The sequence below is a fragment of the Ciconia boyciana genome, chromosome 28 (assembly GCF_034638445.1).
Source record: "Ciconia boyciana chromosome 28, ASM3463844v1, whole genome shotgun sequence".
In the NCBI taxonomy this organism is placed as follows: Eukaryota; Metazoa; Chordata; class Aves; order Ciconiiformes; family Ciconiidae; genus Ciconia; species Ciconia boyciana.
Window position 1 is genome coordinate 1581329 of NC_132961.1, and position 18963 is coordinate 1600291.

The following is an 18963-nucleotide window of genomic DNA, read 5'->3' on the forward strand; positions in this document are numbered from 1 at the left end:
TCCCCACCCCCATGTGTCCCCACCCCCACGCGTGTCCCCCACACCCCATGTCCCCACCCCCACCCATGTGTCCCCACCCCCGCGTGTCCCCCCCCACCCGTGTCCCCACCCCCATGTGTCCCCACCCCCTGCATGTCCCCACCCCCACGCGTGTCCCCCCCACCGTGTCCCCACCCCTGCGTGTCCCCACCCCCTGCGTGTCCCCACCCCCCGCATCCCCACCCCCACCCACGCACCCTTTCCACCCCCCCACCCCAATACAGGACCCCGGCGTCCACCCGTGGGGTGCACGTGTGTGTGACACATGACCCACGCGTGACCCACACGTGACCCACGCATGACCCACGCATGACAGGCTCACGCCAAGGCTTTAAATAGGGGCCAATAAATAACTGTACAGGGGGGCCGCGCCCATAAATAACGCAAATATACAGACGGGGGGGCGGGGGGGGGTCCCGGGGGTTTTGGGGTCCCGGGTGGGTCGTGGGGGGTGGGTCCTGGGTGGTCCTGGGTGGGTCCGGGGGTCCTGGGTGGGTCTTGGGGGTCCTGGGGTTCCTACCCCTCGATTCCAGCGACCTGTGGGGGAAATTGGGGGGGAGGGGTGTCAGTGGGTGGGGGTCTCGGGGGTTTGTTTGGGGGGCTCTCGGGCAGGTTTTGGGGTGATTCTGAGAAGTTTGGGGGTGCCGGGACAGATTTTGGGGGCTCAGGTGGGTTTGGGGGGGTCTCAGGCAGGATTTGGGGTGATTCTGACACGTTTCGGGGTGCTGGGTCCGGTTTTGGGGGCTCAGGTGGGGTTTTGGGGCTGGGTCCGGTTTTGGGGGTTGAGGTGGGGTTTTGGGGGCTGGGTCCGGTTTTGGGGGCTCAGGTGGGATTTGGGGTGACTTTGTCACGTTTCGGGGTGCTGGGGTGGGTTTGGGGGCTCAGGCAGGATTTGGGGTGATTCTGACACGTTTGGGGGTGCTGGGTCCGGTTTTGGGGGGCTCAGGTGGGGTTTTGGGGGCTGGGTCCGGTTTTGGGGGCTCAGGTGGGATTTGGGGTGACTTTGTCACGTTTCGGGGTGCTGGGGTGGGTTTGGCGGGGCTCAGGCAGGATTTGGGGTGATTCTGAGAAGTTTGGGGGGGCTGGGTCAGGTTTTGGGGGCTGGGTCAGGTTTGGGGTTTAGGTCAGATTTTGGGGGCTCAGGCAGGATTTGGGGTGACTCTGACAAGTTTGGGGTTCTGGGTCCGGTTTTGGGGGCTCGGGCAGGATTTGGGGTGAGTCGGAGAGGTTTGGGGTGCCAGGACAGATTTTTGGGGTGCTGAGGTGGGGGCTGGGTGGGGTTTGGGGGGCTCAGGCAGGATTTGGGGTGACTTTGTCAAGTTTGGGGGTGCTGGGTCCGGTTTTGGGGGGCTGAGGTAGGGGTTGGGGGGCTCACGAAGGTTTGGGGGTGCTGGGTCCGGTTTTGGGGGCTCAGGTGGGGTTTTGGGGTGCTGGGTCCGGGTTTTGGGGGCTCAGGTGGGGTTTTGGGGCTGGGTCCGGTTTTGGGGGTTGAGGTGGGGTTTTGGGGGCTGGGTCCGGTTTTGGGGGCTCAGGTGGGATTTGGGGTGACTTTGTCACGTTTCGGGGTGCTGGGGTGGGTTTGGGGGGCTCAGGCAGGATTTGGGGTGATTCTGACACGTTTGGGGGTGCTGGGTCCGGTTTTGGGGGCTCAGGTGGGGTTTTGGGGGCTGGGTCCGGTTTTGGGGGCTCAGGTGGGATTTGGGGTGACTTTGTCACGTTTCGGGGTGCTGGGGTGGGTTTGGGGGCTCAGGCAGGATTTGGGGTGATTCTGAGAAGTTTGGGGGGCTGGGTCAGGTTTTGGGGGCTGGGTCAGGTTTGGGGGTTTAGGTCAGATTTTGGGGGCTCAGGCAGGATTTGGGGTGACTCTGACAAGTTTGGGGGTTCTGGGTCTGGTTTTGGGGCTCGGGCAGGATTTGGGGTGAGTCGGAGAGGTTTGGGGGGCCAGGACAGATTTTTGGGGTGCTGAGGTGGGGCTGGGTGGAGTTTGGGGGCTCAGGCAGGATTTGGGGTGACTTTGTCAAGTTTCGGGGTGCTGGGTCCGGTTTTGGGGGCTGAGGTAGGGTTGGGGGCTCACGAAGGTTTGGGGGTGCTGGGTCCGGTTTTGGGGGGCTCAGGTGGGATTTGGGGTGACTTTGTCAAGTTTGGGGGTGCTGGGGTGGGTTTGGGGGCTCAGGCAGGATTTGGGGTGATTCTGAGAAGTTTGGGGGCTGGGTCAGGTTTTGGGGGCTGGGTCAGGTTTGGGGGTTTAGGTCAGATTTTGGGGGGCTCAGGCAGGATTTGGGGTGACTGACAAGTTTCGGGGTTCTGGGTCCGGTTTTGGGGGGCTCGGGCAGGATTTGGGGTGAGTCGGAGAGGTTTGGGGGCTCAGGTGGGGTTTTGGGGGCTTGGTCCGGTTTTGGGGGCTCACGTGGGATTTGGGGTGACTTTGTCAAGTTTGGGGTGCTGGGGTGGGTTTGGGGGGCTCAGGCAGGATTTGGGGTGACTGACAAGTTTGGGGGTTCTGGGTCCGGTTTTGGGGGCTCGGGCAGGATTTGGGGTGAGTCGGAGAGGTTTGGGGGTGCCAGGACAGATTTTTGGGGTGCTGAGGTGGGGCTGGGTGGGGTTTTGGGGGCTCAGGCAGGATTTGGGGTGACTTTGTCAAGTTTCGGGGTGCTGGGTCCGGTTTTGGGGGGCTGAGGTAGGGTTGGGGGGCTCACGAAGGTTTGGGGGTGCTGGGTCCGGTTTTGGGGGCTCAGGTGGGGTTTTGGGGTGCTGGGTCCGGGTTTTGGGGGCTCAGGTGGGGTTTTGGGGTGCTGGGTCCGGTTTTGGGGGTTGAGGTGGGGTTTTGGGGGCTGGGTCCGGTTTTGGGGGCTCAGGTGGGATTTGGGGTGACTTTGTCAAGTTTGGGGGTGCTGGGGTGGGTTTGGGGGCTCGGGCAGGATTTGGGGTGACTCTGACAAGTTTGGGGGTTCTGGGTCCGGTTTTGGGGGCTCGGGCAGGATTTGGGGTGAGTCGGAGAGGTTTGGGGTGCCAGGACAGATTTTTGGGGTGCTGAGGTGGGGGCTGGGTGGGGTTTGGGGGCTCAGGCAGGATTTGGGGTGACTTTGTCAAGTTTCGGGGTGCTGGGTCCAGTTTTGGGGGCTGAGGTGGGGTTGGGGGGCTCATGAAGGTTTGGGGGTGCTGGGTCCGGTTTTGGGGGCTCAGGTGGGGTTTTGGGGTGCTGGGTCCGGTTTTGGGGGTTGAGGTGGGGTTTTGGGGCTGGGTCCGGTTTTGGGGGCTCAGGTGGGGTTTTGGGGGCTTGGTCCGGTTTTGGGGGCTCAGGTGGGATTTGGGGTGACTTTGTCAAGTTTGGGGGTGCTGGGGTGGGTTTGGGGGCTCAGGCAGGATTTGGGGTGATTCTGAGAAGTTTGGGGTTCTGGGTCCAGTTTTGGGGGCTCGGGCAGGATTTGGGGTGAGTCGGAGAGGTTTGGGGTGCTGAGGTGGGGTTTTGGGGGGCTGGGTCAGGTTTTGGGGGCTCAGGTGGGATTTGGGGTGACTTTGTCAAGTTTGGGGTGCTGGGTCAGGTTTTGGGGTGCTGAGGTGGGGTTGGGGGGGCTCAGGAAGGTTTGGGGGCTGGGTAGGGTTTTGGGGTGCTGGGGTGGGTGTTGGGGGCTGAGTTGGGTTTTGGGGTGCCGAGATTTTGGGGTGCAGGTGGGTTGGTGGCTGCAGGTATTTTGGGGTGCGGGGTTTGAGGGTTCAGGGTTTGGGGGTGCAGGTTTGGGGTGCAGGTTTGGGGGTGCAGGGATTTGGGGTGCAGAAGATTTTGGGGTGCAGGTTCTGAGGTGCAGGTTTTGGGGGTGCAGGGTTTGGGGATTCAGGATTTTGGGGTGCCAGGGTTTGGGGGGGTCAGGATTTGGGGTTCAGAATTTGGGGGTGTCAGGATTTGGGGGTCAGGATTTGGGGGTGCAGGGGTTTGGGGGTGCAGGGGTTTGGGGGGGTTCAAGAATTTTGCGGTTTCAGGGGTTTTTATGGTGCAATAATTTGGGGGGCGCAGGGATTTTGGGGTGCAAATATGTCGGTGTTTCAGGATTTGGGGGTTCGGGATTTGGGGGTGCTGGGATTTGGGGGTTCAGGTTTTTTAGGGTGCAGGGGTTTTGGGGTGCACGATTTGGGGTGCAGGATTTTGGGGGCAGAGGTTTCTTGGGGGTCGCACAAGGATTTGGAGGCTTGGGGGATCAGGGTGCTGCCTTTTGGGGTGCGAGGATTTGGGGGTGTGGGGGTTTTGGGGTGCCGGGGTTTTGGGGTGCAGGGTTTGGGGTGCAAGGATTTTGGGGTGCACGATTTCGGGGTGCAGGCTTTTGGGGGCAGAGGTTTATCGGGGTCGCACAGGATTCAGAGGCTTGGGGGTTCAGGGTGCTGCCTTTTGGGGGTGCAGGGATTTGGGGGTGCGGGGGTTTTGGGGTGCCGGGGTTTTGGGGAGCAGGGATTTGGGGTGCAGGGATTTGGGGTGCAAGGATTTGGGGTTGTAAGGATTTTGGGGTGCAGGATTTTGGGGACAGAGGTTTCTTGGGGTCGCACAAGGATTTGGAGGCTTGGGGGTTCAGGGTGCTGCCTTTTGGGGGTGCGAGGATTTGGGGGTGCGGGGGTTTTGGGGTGCCGGGGTTTTGGGTTGCGAGGGTTTGGGGTGCAAGGATTTTGGGGTGCACGATTTCGGGGTGCAGGCACGTTGGGGACAGAGGTTTTTTGGGGTCGCACAGGGATTCGGAGGCTCGGGGGTTCAGGGTGCTGCCTTTTGGGGGTGTGAGGATTTGGGGGATCGGATTTGGGGTGTGGGGGTTTTGGGGTGCCAGGGTTTTGGGGTGCAGGGTTTGGGGGTGCAAGGATTTTGGGGTGCACGATTTCGGGGTGCAGGTACGTTGGGGGCAGAGGTTTTTGGGGGTTGCACAGGGATTCAGAGTCTCGGGGGTTCAGGGTGCTGCCTTTTTGGGGGTGCGAGGATTTGGGGGTTCGGATTTGGGGTGCGGGGGTTTTGGGGTGCAGGGATTTGGGGTGCAGGGAGTTTTGGGGTGCAGGGATTTGGGGTTGTAAGGATTTTGGGGTGCAGGCATTTTGGGGACAGGTTTCTTGGGGGTTGCACAAGGATTTGGAGGCTTGGGGGGTTCAGGGTGCTGCTTTTGGGGGTGCAAAGATTTGGGGGTTCGGATTTGGGGTGCAGGGGATTTTGGGGTGACGGGGTTTTGGGGTGCGAGGGTTTGGGGTGCAAGGATTTGGGGTGCAGGCATTTTGGGGACAGAGGTTTATCGGGGTCGCACAGGGATTCAGAGGCTCGGGGGTTCAGGGTGCTGCTTTTGGGGTGCAAAGATTTGGGGGTTTGGATTTGGGGGTGTGGGGGTTTTGGGGTGCCGGGGTTTTGGGGTGCGAGGGTTTGGGGTGCAATGATTTTGGGGTGCAAGGATTTTGGGGTGCAGGCTTTTGGGGACAGAGGTTTATTGGGGTTGCACAAGGATTCAGAGGCTTGGGGGGTTCAGGGTGCTGCCTTTTGGGGGTGCAAAGATTTGGGGGTTCGGATTTGGGGGTGCAGGGGTTTTGGGGTGACGGGGTTTTGGGGTGCAGGGTTTGGGGTGTAAGGATTTTGGGGTGCACAATTTCGGGGTGCAGGCATTTTGGGGACAGAGGTTTATGGGGGTCGCACAGGGATTCAGAGTCTCGGGGGTTCAGGGTGCTGCCTTTGGGGGTGCAAAGATTTGGGGGTTTGGATTTGGGGTGTGGGGGTTTTGGGGTGCCGGGGTTTTGGGGTGCGAGGGTTTGGGGTGCAATGATTTTGGGGTGCACGATTTCGGGGTGCAGGCTTTGGGGGCAGAGGTTTATCGGGGGTCGCACAGGGATTCGGAGGCTCGGGGGGGTTCAGGGTGCTGCCTTTTGGGGTGCGAGGATTTGGGGGTGCGGATTTTGGGGTGCAGGGGTTTTGGGGAGCAGGGATTTGGGGTGCAGGGATTTGGGGTGCAAGGATTTGGGGTTGTACAGGATTTTGGGGTGCAGGCATTTTGGGGACAGAGGTTTCTTGGGGTCGCACAAGGATTTGGAGGCTTGGGGGTTCAGGGTGCTGCCTTTGGGGTGCAGGGATTTGGGGTGCGGGGGTCTCGGGGTGCCGGGGTTTTGGGGTGCAGGGTTTGGGGTGCAAGGATTTTGGGGTGCACGATTTCGGGGTGCAGGTACGTTGGGGACAGAGGTTTATCGGGGTCGCACAGGGATTCAGAGGCTCGGGGGGTTCAGGGTGCTGCCTTTTGGGGGTGCGAGGATTTGGGGGGTTCGGATTTGGGGGTGCGGGGGGGTTTTGGGGTGCCGGGGTTTTGGGGTGCAGGGTTTGGGGGTGCAAGGATTTTGGGGTGCAAGGATTTGGGGGTGCAAGGATTTTGGGGTGCAGGATTTTGGGGACAGAGGTTTCTTAGGGGTTGCACAAGGATTTGGAGGCTCGGGGGGGGTTCAGGGTGCTGCCTTTTGGGGGTGCGAGGATTTGGGGGGTTCGGATTTGGGGGTGCGGGGGGGTTTTGGGGTGCCGGGGTTTTGGGGTGCAGGGTTTGGGGGTGCTCACGAGTAGCTGTTGTGCTGGCGGCGGCGGGCGGTGCGCAGCTTCTCGAAGCGAGCCTCCATCTCCTCCAGCACCCGGGGCGTGTAGCGCACCACCAGCTTCACCGAGCCCTGCGCCGCCTTCAGCAGCTCCACCGCCCGCTCGTGCTGCTCCCCCTCCACGCTCTGGCACCCCGTCAGCACCCCAAAAACCCACACCGGCACCCCAAAAACCCGCACCCCCCAAAAAAAACGCACCCCAAAAACCCCGCACCCCCCAAAAACCCTGCGCATCCCCTCCACCCAGCCCCGACCCTCTGCTGCGTCCCTACGCGCTGCAAACCCTGGGGTGCAGCCCCCCAAAACATCACTGCACCCCCAAAATCTGGGGTGAACCCCAAAACCCTCCGCTGAACCCCCAAAATCATGCTGAACCCCAAAATCCCGCTCTGCTCCCCCAAAAACTGCCCTGCACCCCAAAACCCTCTGCCGCGTCCCTACGCGCTGCAAACCCTGGGGTGCAGCACCCCAAAACATCACTGCACCCCCAAAAGCTGGGCTGAACCCCAAAACCCTCTGCTGAACCCCCAAAATCATGCTGAACCCCAATAACCCGCTCTGGCACCCCAAAACCCGCAGTGACACCCCAAAACCTGCACCCACCCCCAAAAACCCTGCGCATCCCCTCCACCCAGCCCCAACCCTCTGCTGCGTCCCTACACGCTGCAAACCCTGGGGTGCAGCCCCCCCAAACGGCACTGCACCCCCAAAATCTGGGGTGAACCCCAAAACCCTCCGCTGAACCCCCAAAATTATGCTGAACCCCAAAACCCCTGCGCTGCCCCCCAAAACTGCCCTGCACCCCAAAACCCTCTGCCGCGTCCCTACGAAACCCTGGGGTGCAGCCCCCAAAACATCACTGCACCCCAAAAGCTGGGCTGAACCCCAAAACCCTCTGCTGAACCCCAAAATCATGCTGAACCCCAAAATCCCGCTCTGGCACCCCAAAACCCGCAGTGACACCCCAAAAACCTGCACCCACCCCCCAAAAACCCTGCGCATCCCCTCCACCCAGCCCCAACCCTCTGCTGCGTCCCTACGCTGCAAACCCTGGGGTGCAGCCCCAAACGGCACTGCACCCCAAAATCTGGGGTGAACCCCAAAACCCTCCGCTGAACCCCCAAAATCATGCTGAACCCCAAAACCCCGCTCTGCCCCCCAAAAACTGCCCTGCACCCCAAAACCCTCTGCCGCGTCCCTACGCGCTGCAAACCCTGGGCTGCAGCACCCCCAAACGGCACTGCACCCCCAAAATCTGGGGTGAACCCCAAAATCTGTGAACCCCGAAACCCTTTGCTGACCCCCAAAATTATGCTGAACCCCAAAATCCCGCTCTGACACCCCCAAAACTGCCCTGCACCCCAAAACCCTCTGCTGCGTCCCTACGCTGGGCTGCAAACCCTGGGCTGCAGCACCCCAAAACATCACTGCACCCCAAAAGCTGGGCTGAACCCCAAAACCCTCTGCTGAACCCCCAAAATCATGCTGGACCCCAGTAACCCGCTCTGGCACCCCAAAACCCGCAGTGACACCCCAAAAACTTGCACCCACCCCCCAAAAACCCTGCGCATCCCCTCCACCCAGCCCCACCCTCTGCTGCGTCCCTACGCGCTGCAAACCCTGGGGTGCAGCCCCCCCAAACGGCACTGCACCCCCAAAATCTGGGGTGAACCCCAAAATCTGTGAACCCCGAAACCCTTTGTTGACCCCCAAAATTATGCTGAACCCCAAAATCCCGCTCTGACACCCCCAAAAACTGCCCTGCACCCCAAAACCCTCTGCCGCGTCCCTACGCGCTGCAAACCCTGGGGTGCAGCCCCCCCAAACGGCACTGCATCCCCAAAATCTGGGGTGAACCCCAAAACCCTGCTCTGACCCCCCCAATTCCTACGCAGACCCCAAACCCCTGCGCTGCACCCCAAAACTACACCGCTCCCCCACAACCCCCAAACCCCTCCAGCCCCCAAAAACTCCCCTGTAGCGCCCCAAAACTGCACCACAGCCCCCCTTAACCCTCCTAACCCCTCCAGCCCCCAAAACCCCCTCCAGCCCCCCAAAACCCCATAAGCCCCTCAAAGCCCCCAAAACCCCCTCAAACTCTGCTCCAGCCCCCATAATCCCCCAGCCCCCCAAACCTCCTCCAGCCCCCCAAAACCCCTGTAGCCCCCTCAAATCCCCTCCAGCCCCCCAATACCCCCGTAGCCCCCAAACCCCCTCCAGACCCCCATAGCCCCCAAACCCCCTCAAACCCCCCATAGCCCCCCAAAACCCCCTCAACCCCCATAGCCCCCTAAATCCTCCTCCAGTCCCCCATAAACCCCCAAAACCCCTCAAAGCCCCCTGTAACCCCTCAAATCCTCCAGCCCCCCAAGCCCCCCAAAATGCCTCCAGCCCCCATAGCCCCCAAAACCCCCTCAACCCCCTGTAGCCCCCTCAAATCTCCTCAGCCCCACATAGCCCCTCAAACTCCCTCCAGACCCCCCATAACACCCCAAAACCCCTCAAACCCCCATAGCCCCCTAAATCCTCCAGACCCCCAGAGCCCCCAAACCCCCTCCAGCCCCCCATAACCCCCAAAACCCTCGACCCCCATAGCCCCCAAACCCCCTACAGCCCCCTCAAATCTCCTACAGCCCCCCATAACCCCCAAACCCTCCCAGGCCCCCCATCGTCCCCCAGAACCCCCCAAACCCCTGTACCCCCAAACCCCTCCAGACCCCCATAACCCCCAAACCCCCCGTAGCCCCTCAAATCCCTCCAGGTCCCCATAGCCCCCAAAACCCCCTCCAACCCCTGTAGCCCCTCAAATCCTCCAGCCCCCATAATGCCCCAAAACCCTCCAGCCCCCATTAGCCCCCCAAAACCCCTCAACCCCCCGTAGCCCCTCAAATGACCTCCAGGCCTCCATAGCCCCCCAAAACCCCTCAAACCCCCCGTAGCCCCCTCAAGTGCCCTCCAGGCCTCCATAACCCCCCCAAAACCCCTCGATCCCCCTCGTAGCCCCCCCAAACCCCCTGTAGCCCCCCAAACCTCCTCCAGCCCCCCACAACCCAACATAGCCCCCCAAAACCCCTCCAACCCCCTGTAGCCCCTCAAATCCTCCAGCCCCCCATAATGCCCCAAAACCCTCCAGCCCCCATTAGCCCCCCAAAACCCCTCAAACCTCCCCGTAGCCCCTCAAATGCCCTCCAGGCCTCCATAGCCCCAAACCCCTCAAACCCCCCGTAGCCCTCAAATGCCCTCCAGGCCTCCATAGCCCCCAAAACCCTCAAACCCCCCCCGGTGCCCCTCAAATCCCCTCCAGGCCTCCATAGCCCCCAAAACCCCCTTGATCCCCCCGTAGCCCCCCAAACCCCTGTAGCCCCCCCAAACCTCCTCCAGCCCCCCACAACCCAACATAGCCCCCAAAACCCTCCAACCCCCTGTAGCCCCTCAAATCCCTCCAGCTCCCATAATGCCCCAAAACCCTCCAGCCCCCCATTAGCCCCCCAAAACCCCTCAACCCCCCCGTAGCCCCCTCAAGTGCCCTCCAGGCCTCCATAGCCCCCAAAACCCTCAAACCCCCCGTAGCCCCTCTCAAGTGCCCTCCAGGCCTCCATAGCCCCCAAAACCCTCAAACCCCCCCGTAGCCCTCAAGTGCCCCACAACCCAACATAGCCCCAAAACCCCTCAAACCCCCGTAGCCCCTCAAATGCCCTCCAGGCCTCCATAGCCCCAAAACCCCTCAAACCCCCTGTAGCCCCCTCAAATGCCCTCCAGGCCTCCATAGCCCCCCCAGACCCCCTGTAGCCCCCCAAACCCCCTCCAGCCCCCCCACAACCCACCATAGCCCCCAAACCCCTTACAGACTCCCCCCAAGACTCACCACGCCGTTGACACTGAGGAGCTGGTCCCCCGCTTGAGCCCCCGTGGCGGTCGGCCACCCCCGGGATGACGCGGGAGATGTAGATGGGGGAGTTCTGCTCTTTGCCCCCATGATGTTGAAGCCCAGCCCCTCCTCCGTTTTGGGGAGCTCCACCACCCGCGGGTGAGCGTGGCCCTCGCTGGCCGCGAAGGCGGCCACCGTCGCCTGGGGGGGGACAAAGGGGGGGACAGGGATGTGGGGGTGAGGGGTGTGGGGACATGGGGGATGGGGGACATGGGGATATGGGGGACATGGGGGTATGGGGGGACATGGGGACACAGGGAGGGCATTGGGGACCTGGGGACATGGGGGGCACGGGGACGTGAGGACACAGGGGGGCATGGGGGATATGGGGACATGGGGGGTGTGGGGGGACATGGGGTATGGGGGGTCATGGGGATGTGGGGACACAGGGAGGGCATGGGGGACATGGTGGGATATGGGGGGACATGGGGATGTGGGGGACATGGGGACATGGGGACGTGGGGGGATATGGGGGACATGGGGGTGTGGGGGACATGGGGACGTGGGGGGATATGGGGGACATGGGGGTATGGGGGGATGGGGATGTGGGGACATGGGGGATATGGGGGACATGGGGACGTGGGGGGCATGGGAGGACATGGGGGTATGGGGGGCATGGGGATGTGGGGACATGGGGGTATGGGGGACATGGGGACACAGGGGGCATGGGGAGATATGGGGACATGTGGGGGTGTGGGGGACCTGGGGACACGGGGGGCACGGGGACGTGAGGACACAGGGGGGCATGGAGGGATATGGGGACATGGGGGTGTGGGGGGACATGGGGACACAGGGGCGTGGGGACACATGGGGACATGGGGGGTATGAGGGGACATGGGGACACAGCGGGTATGGGGGGACATGGGGGTATGGGGGACCTGGGGACACATGGGGACATGCCAGGACATGGGGACACATGGGGGATGTGGGGACATGGGGACATGGCACGGTATGGGGGGACATGGGGAGACGTGGGGACACATAGGGACACATGGGGACAGGGGGACATGGGGAGACATGGGGGAGACATGGGGGTCTGGGGATGTGGGGACCTGGGGACAGATGGGGACATGGCAGGTGTGGGGGACATGGGGGACATGGGGACACGGAGGACGCGGGGGACATAGCAGGACATGAGGGGACGTGGGGGACATTGGGGATACAGGGACACAAGGGGACAGGGGGACACGGACATGGGGGACATGGGGACACATGAGGGACATGGGGACATGTGGGGGACACAGGGGACATTGGGACAGTGTGGGACACGGGGATGTGGGGACACAGGGACATGTGGGGGACACAGGGACAGAGGGATGGACACGTGTGGCACAGGGGACAGTGTGGGGCGTGGGGACACGTGGGGACACACGAGGACATGGGACACATGGGATGAGGGGACAGCACAGGGACGTGGGACACGCATGGGGCACAGGGACAGCGTGGGGACGTGGGGACAGCGTGAGGACATGGGGCACGCATGGGGACATGGGGACTGTGGGGACATGGGGGACAGGAATGGGACGTGGGGACAGCGTGGGGACATGGGGACACGGGGACAGCAGGGGAAAATGGGGACGGTGTGGGACATGGGGACAGCGTGGGGACGTGGGGACAGCAAGGGGACAGAGGGACAGCGTGGGGACAGGGGTGACACTGTCCCCTGAGGTCACATAGGGACACAATGGGGGACAGAGGGGGACACGGGGACATCCCGGCCAGGACAGAGGAGCAGCGGCCGGGACCTGGGGTGGGGACATGGGGACAGGGATGGGGACATGGGGACGGGGACATGGGGACAGGGATGGGGACGTGGGGACGTGGGGACATGGGGACACACAGGGACGTGGGGACAGGGACAGGGTCCAGACGGGCTCTGGGGACAGCAGATGGCCACCGTGGGGGGGACAGACGGACACGGGGGGGGGGGACACAGATGGACACAAGGAGGGGACAGATGGACACGGGGGAGGTGACACCGCGGGCGAGAGACGGGGACAGCCCCAGGGCGGGGGGCTGGAGGGGTTATGGGGTCCCCAGGGGGTTATTGGGGTCCCTAAGGGGACATTGGGGTACCTGGGGGGTATTGGGGTCCCTGGGGGGTATTGGGGTCCCAGAGGGGTACTGGGGTCCCTGAGGGGGTCCCCAAGGAGGTATTGGGGTCCCCAGAGGGAATATTGGGGTCCCTGGGGGGTATTGGGGTACCGGGGGGTATTGGGGTCCCTGGGGGGTATTGGGGTACCGGGGTGGGTATTGGGGTCCCAGAGTGGTACTGGGGTCCCTGAGGGGGTCCCCAAGGAGGTATTGGGGTCCCCAGAGGGAATATTGGGGTCCCTGGGGGGTATTGGGGTCCCTGGGGGGGTATTGGGGTCCCAGAGGGGTACTGGGGTCCCTGAGGGGGTCCCCAAGGAGGTATTGGGGTCCCCAGAGGGAATATTGGGGTCCCGGGGGGGTATTGGGGTCCCTGGGGGGTATTGGGGTACCGGGGGGTATTGGGGTCCCAGAGGGGTACTGGGGTCCCTGAGGGGGTCCCCAAGGAGGTATTGGGGTCCCCAGAGGGAATATTGGGGTCCCTGAGGGGGTATTGGGGTCCGGGTATTGGGGTCCCTGGGGGTATTGGGGTACCGGGGGGTATTGGGGTCCCAGAGTGGTACTGGGGACCCTGAGGGGTCCCCAAGGAGGTATTGGGGTCCCCAGAGGGAATATTGGGGTCCCTGGGGGGGTATTGGGGTCCCTGGGGGGTATTGGGGTCCCCTGGGGGTTATTGGGGTCCCTGAGAGGGATATTGGGGTCCCCCGGGGGGTATTGGGGTCCCCAGGGGGGTATTGGGGTTCCCTGGCATTTATTGGGGTTCCCAGAGGGGTTATGGGGTCCCTTGGGGGGTATTGGGGTCCCCAGGGGTTTTGGGGGTCTCTAGGAGAGTATTGGGGTACGGGGGGGTTGGGGTACCAGGGGAGTTTTGCAGTGCCAGGGGGTTTTGGGGTGCCGGGGGGTTGGGTTACCAGGGGAGTTTTGGGGTGCCGGGGGGGTGTGGAGTGCCAGGGTGAGTTTTGGGGTGCTGGGAGGGTTTTGGGGTGCCGGGGGTGGTGTTGGGGTGCCAGGGCATGTTTTGGGGGCTGAGGGGGGGTTGGGGTACCAGGGGAGTTTTGGGGTGCTGGGAGGGGTTTTGGGGTGCCGGGGGTGGTGTTGGGGTGCCAGGACATGTTTTGGGGGCTGGGGGTGTTGGGGTACCAGGGAGAGTTTTGGGGTGCTGGGGGTTGGGGTGCCAGGGCAGGTTTTGGGGGCTGGGGGTGTTGGGGTACCAGGGAGAGTTTTGGGGTGCTGGGGGGTTGGGGTGCCAGGGCAGGTTTTGGGGGCTGGGGGTGTTGGGGTACCAGGGGAGTTTTCGGTGCTGGGGAGGGTGTTGGGGTGCCAGGGCATGTTTTGGGGGCTGAGGGGGGGTTGGGGTACCAGGGGAGTTTTGGGGTGCCGGGGGGGGTTGGGGTGCCAGGGTGAGTTTTGGGGTGCTGGGAGGGGTTTTGGGGTGCCGGGGTGGGTTTTGGGGTACCGGGGGGTGTTGGGGTGCCAGGGCATGTTTTGGGGGCTGAGGGGGGGTTGGGGTACCAGGGGAGTTTTGGGGTGCCGGGGGAGGGGTTGGGGTGCCAGGGTGAGTTTTGGGGTGCTGGGAGGGGTTTTGGGGTGCCGGGGTGGGTTTCGGGGGCTGAGGGGGTGTTGGGGTGCCGGGAGGGGTTGGGATGCCAGGGCAGGTTTTGGGGGCTGGAGGGGCGTGGGGGGTAGCAGGGGGTTTTGGGGTGCTGGGGGGTGGGGTTACGGGGCAGGTTTTGGGGTGCCGGGGGTTTTGGGGTACCTTGGCGGTGGCGTGGGCCCGGATCTCGGGGCTGCCGGTGATGTCCAGGGTGTCGTAGAGCTGCTCGTACACCTGGGGGGGCACAGGATGGGGGGACCCCCAGTTTTGGGGGACCCAGGCCTCGGGGGGTTGGGAGGGGCTGCTGGTGAGGATTGGGGGACCCCAGGAGGGAATGGGGGCTGGGGAGAGGGGTTTGGGGTCCCAGGGGATTATTGGGGGTGGGGAGGGATGGCTCATGGGGGGGATATGGGGGCCCTGGGAGGATATGGGGGTTGGGGGATGTTGGGGGCTCTGGGAGGACACTGGGGGCTATGGCAGATCCTGGGGCGATAATGGGGGGCCCTTGGGAGATATTGGGGTACTGGGGGGGATGTTGGGGGCCTGGGGGACCTTGGGGGCCCTGGGGGATACTGGGGGTTGGGGGATACTGAGGGGTCCTGGGGAGATCTTGGGGGTCCTGGGGATCTTGGGGGTCCAGAGGGGGTTTTGGGGGCCATGGGGGATGCTGGGGGATACTGGGGGTCCTGGGGGATATTGGGGGCATTAGGGGGATCTTGGGGGTCCTGGGGGATCTTGAGGAGTCTTGGGGGGAACTTGGGGGGCCATGGGGATATTGGGGGTCTTGGGGAGATATTGGGGGTTCTGGGGGCTCTTGGGGTTCCTGGTGGGATCTTGGGGGCCATGGGGGGTGCTGGGGGATCTTGGGGTCCTGGGGGATCTTGAGGAGTCTTGGGGGAACTTGGGGGCCATGGGGGATATTGGGGGTCTTGGGGAGATATTGGGGGTCCTGGGGGGCTCTTGGGGTTCCTGGTGGGATCTTGGGGGCCATGGGGGGTGCTGGGGGATCTTGGGGTCCTGGGGGATCTTGAGGAGTCTTGGGGGAACTTGGGGGCCATGGGGGATATTGGGGGGTCTTGGGGAGATATTGGGGGTCCTGGGGGCTCTTGGGGTTCCTGGTGGGATCTTGGGGGCCATGGGGGTGCTGGGGGATCTTGGGGTCCTGAGGAATATTGGGGTCCTGGGGGTCTTGGGGTCTTACAGGATACTGGGGGGTCTTGGGGGGGGATATTGGGGTCCTGGGGGATCTTGGGGGCCATGGGAGATATTGGGGGACCTGGGGGATCCTGGGGGGCTATGGGGGTTCTGGGGGATCTTTGGGGTCCTGGGGGATATTGGGGGTCCTGGGGGTCCTGGGGGCCATGGGGGATACTGGGGGATCTGGGGGGGAACTTGGGGGCTATGGGGGTGCTGGGGGATCTTGGGGTCCTGGAGAATATGGGGGCTCCTGGGGGATCTTGGGGGTTACGGGGTGCTGGGGGATATTGGGGGTCTTGGGGGATATTGGGGGTCCTGGGGGGTCTTGTGGGGCTACGGGGGTGCTGGGGGGATATTGGGGGTCCTGGAGAATATGGGGGGTTCCTGGGGGGTCTTGGGGGTCTTAGGGGATACTGGGGGTCTTGGGGGGGGGGGATATTGGGGTCCTGGGGGATCTTGGGGGCCATGGGAGATATTGGGGGACCTGGGGGATCTTGGGGGCTATGGGGGTTCTGGGGGTCTTTGGGGTCCTGGGGGATATTGGGGTCCTGGGGGATCTTGGGGGCCATGGGAGATATTGGGGGACCTGGGGGATCTTGGGGGCTATGGGGGTTCTGGGGGGATCTTTGGGGTCCTGGGGGATATTGGGGGTCCTGGGGGTCCTGGGGGCCATGGGGGATGCTGGGGGATATTGGGGGTCTTGGGGGATATTGGGGGTCCTGGGGGTCTTGGGGGCTATGGGGGTGCTGGGGGATCTTGGGGGTCCTGGAGAATATGGGGGTCCTGGGGGATCTTGGGGTTACGGGGTGCTGGGGGATATTGGGGGTCTTGGGGATACTGGGGGTCCTGGGGGTCTTGGGGGCTACGGGGGTGCTGGGGGATATTGGGGTCCTGGGGAATATGGGGGTCCTGGGGATATTGGGGGTCCTGGGGAGATCTTGGGGGGCCATGGGAGATGCCGGGGGATCTTGGGGTGCCGGGGGGGGGGTCCCCTCACCTCGCGGATGGCGGAGCAGAACTTGCTCTGCAGGACCCTCTGCAGCGCCTGCAGCTTCTGGGGGGGCAGCTCCCCGCTGCGCTGCAGCCGCTCCAGCAGCTCCACCGCCCGCGCCACGTCTGGGGGGGCCCCGGCACCCCCGGGGTCACCCCACTTCCCACCCCCATCGCCCAGACCCCCCCGTACCCCACTTTGCACCCCCCCATCGCCCAGCCCCCTCGCGCCCCACTTTGCACCCCATTGCCCAGCCCCCCGCACCCCACTTCCCACCCCCCATCGCCCAGACCCCCTGCACCCCACTTTGCACCCCCATTGCCCAGCCCCCCGCACCCCACTTCCCACCCCCCATCACCCAGCCCCCCGCACCCCACTTTGCACCCCCAATTGCCCAGCCCCCCGCACCCCACTTTGCACCCCCATCACCCAGCCCCCCCGCACCCCACTTTGCACCCCCCAATTGCCCAGCCCCCCGCACCCCACTTTGCACCCCCCATCACCCAGCCCCCCGCACCCCACTTTGCACCCCCCATCACCCAGCCCCCCTGCACCCCACTTCCCACCCCCCATTGCCCAGCCCCCCCGTAGCCCACTTTCCACCCCCCACTGCCCAGCCCCCCATGCACAACCCCCAGCCCTCCCCCACTGCCCAACCCCCTTCCCCTCCCACTCACCGCCCCCTGCACCCCACTTTCCACCCCCCCATTGCCCAGCCCCCCATCCCCCCATCCCCCCACTTCGCACCCCATTACAGCCCCTCCCCCTGCACAACTCCCCCCCATCGCCCCCTCCCCCATGCACCCCCAACCCTCCCCACCCCCCCACCCCCTCCTGCCCCCCATCCCCCCCATTGCCCAGCGCCCCCACTTCGCACCCCATTACAGCCCCTCCCCCGCACAACTCCCCTGCCGCAGCCCCTCCCCACGCACAGCCCCCCTGCCCCTCCCCACCCCTGCACGCCCCTCCTCTGCTCCCCCCGGCCCCCCCTGTACCCCGCTCCAGCCCCAGCGGGTCCCCGCTCAGCGCTGCCATCTTCGCGCGCGCCTGCCTGCCCTGCCTCTCAGCCCCCATGCGCGCGGCTCCGGGGGGGAGGAGGGAGGGGAGAGGAGGGGAGGGGCGAGGGGGAGGGAGGGAGGGGAGGACGCCCACGCGCATGCTGCCCTCCCCCGCACGTGTGCGTGTGCGGTGGGGGGACGGACCCCAAATGGGGGGAAACTGGGGGGGAATTGGGGGACCCCAAATCAAGGGGGTGAAACTGGGGGATCTGGGGGACCCCAAATCGGGGGGGTAATTGGGGGACCCCAAATCTGGGGGACCCCAAAATAAGGGGGAAAGTGGGGGAATCGGGGGACCCCAAATCCGGGGAGGGGTAATTGAGGGGGACCCCAAATCCGGGGGGGGACACGACTGGGGGACCCCAAATCTGGGGGAACTGGGGGACCCCAAATTGGCAGGGGGTAACTGGCGGTGCCCAAATCGGGGGGTAATTGAGGGGACCCCAAATCTGGGGAGGGAGACTGGGGGTCCCCAAAAGCAGGGGGTAAATCGGGGGGCGTCAAATCTGGGGGGACCCCAAATTGGGGAGGGAGACTGGGGGGACCTAAAACCGGGTGGTGGGGGACCCCAAATCCGTAGGGGGGCCCAAACTTCAGGGGATCCCAAATTGGGGTAGGGGGGGTAAATTTTGGGGGAAGACTCCAAAAGTGGGGGGTGGCAAACTGGGGGGCACCCCAATCTGGCAGGACCCCAAATCTGTGGGGGAACCCCTGATGGGGGGGCAAATCCTGGGGACCCCAAATCCAGGGGTGTCCCCAAATCTGGGGGAGGGGGGCAAATCTGGAGGGGAAAAGGACCTCAAATGTGGGGGGGGTGTCAAATATGGGGGATCCCCCAATCTGGGGGGGTGAGACACCATTTTGGGGAGACCCCTAATGGGGGGACACCCCTTTGGGGCAGAAGGACCCCCATCCCAGGAGAAAAGACCCCCCCAAACGGGGGGGGGGGGGGCACCCCTTTGGGGGACAAAGCCCCCGATTCTAACGGAAAAGCCCCCAAATTGGGGGGACACCCCTTTGGGGGGCACAACACCCCAATTCTAACGGGAACCCCCCCTAATTTGGGGGCCACCCCCTTTTGGGGGCAGAAGGACCCCCATCCCGAGAGAAAAGCCCCCCCCAAACTGGGGGGGGACACCCCTTTGGGGGGGCACAAAGACCCCGACTCTAATTGAGAAGCCCCCCTAATTTGGGGTACACCCCTTTGGGGGGCACAAAGACCCCATCCCAGGAGAAAAGACCCCCCCCAAATTGGGGGGACACACCTTTGGGGGGGGGACACACCTTTGGGGGGGCACAAAGACCCCAGTTCTAAGGGGAAAGCCCCCCTAATTTGGGGTACACCCCTTTTGGGGGCACAAAGACCCCCATCCCAGGACAAAAGACCCCCCCCAAATTGGGGGGACACACCTTTGGGGGGGGGACACGCCTTGGGGGGGGCACAAAGACCCCAGTTCTAAGGGGAAAGCCCCCCTAATTT

At 63.8% G+C, this 18963-nt stretch overlaps 1 protein-coding gene across 1 annotated transcript; it reads right to left on the bottom strand.

Annotated features, from left to right (window-relative positions):
* Positions 1-357: 357 nt before the first annotated feature.
* On the bottom strand, positions 358-17466 carry LOC140644659 (protein lin-7 homolog B-like). Its single transcript, XM_072847682.1, is given in 9 exon segments — positions 358-368; positions 437-576; positions 6590-6750; positions 10490-10526; positions 10528-10600; positions 10603-10693; positions 14400-14471; positions 16432-16550; positions 17421-17466. Coding segments are annotated over 9 exon segments (744 nt in total). The 5' UTR covers positions 17461-17466.
* Positions 17467-18963: the final 1497 nt, after the last annotated feature.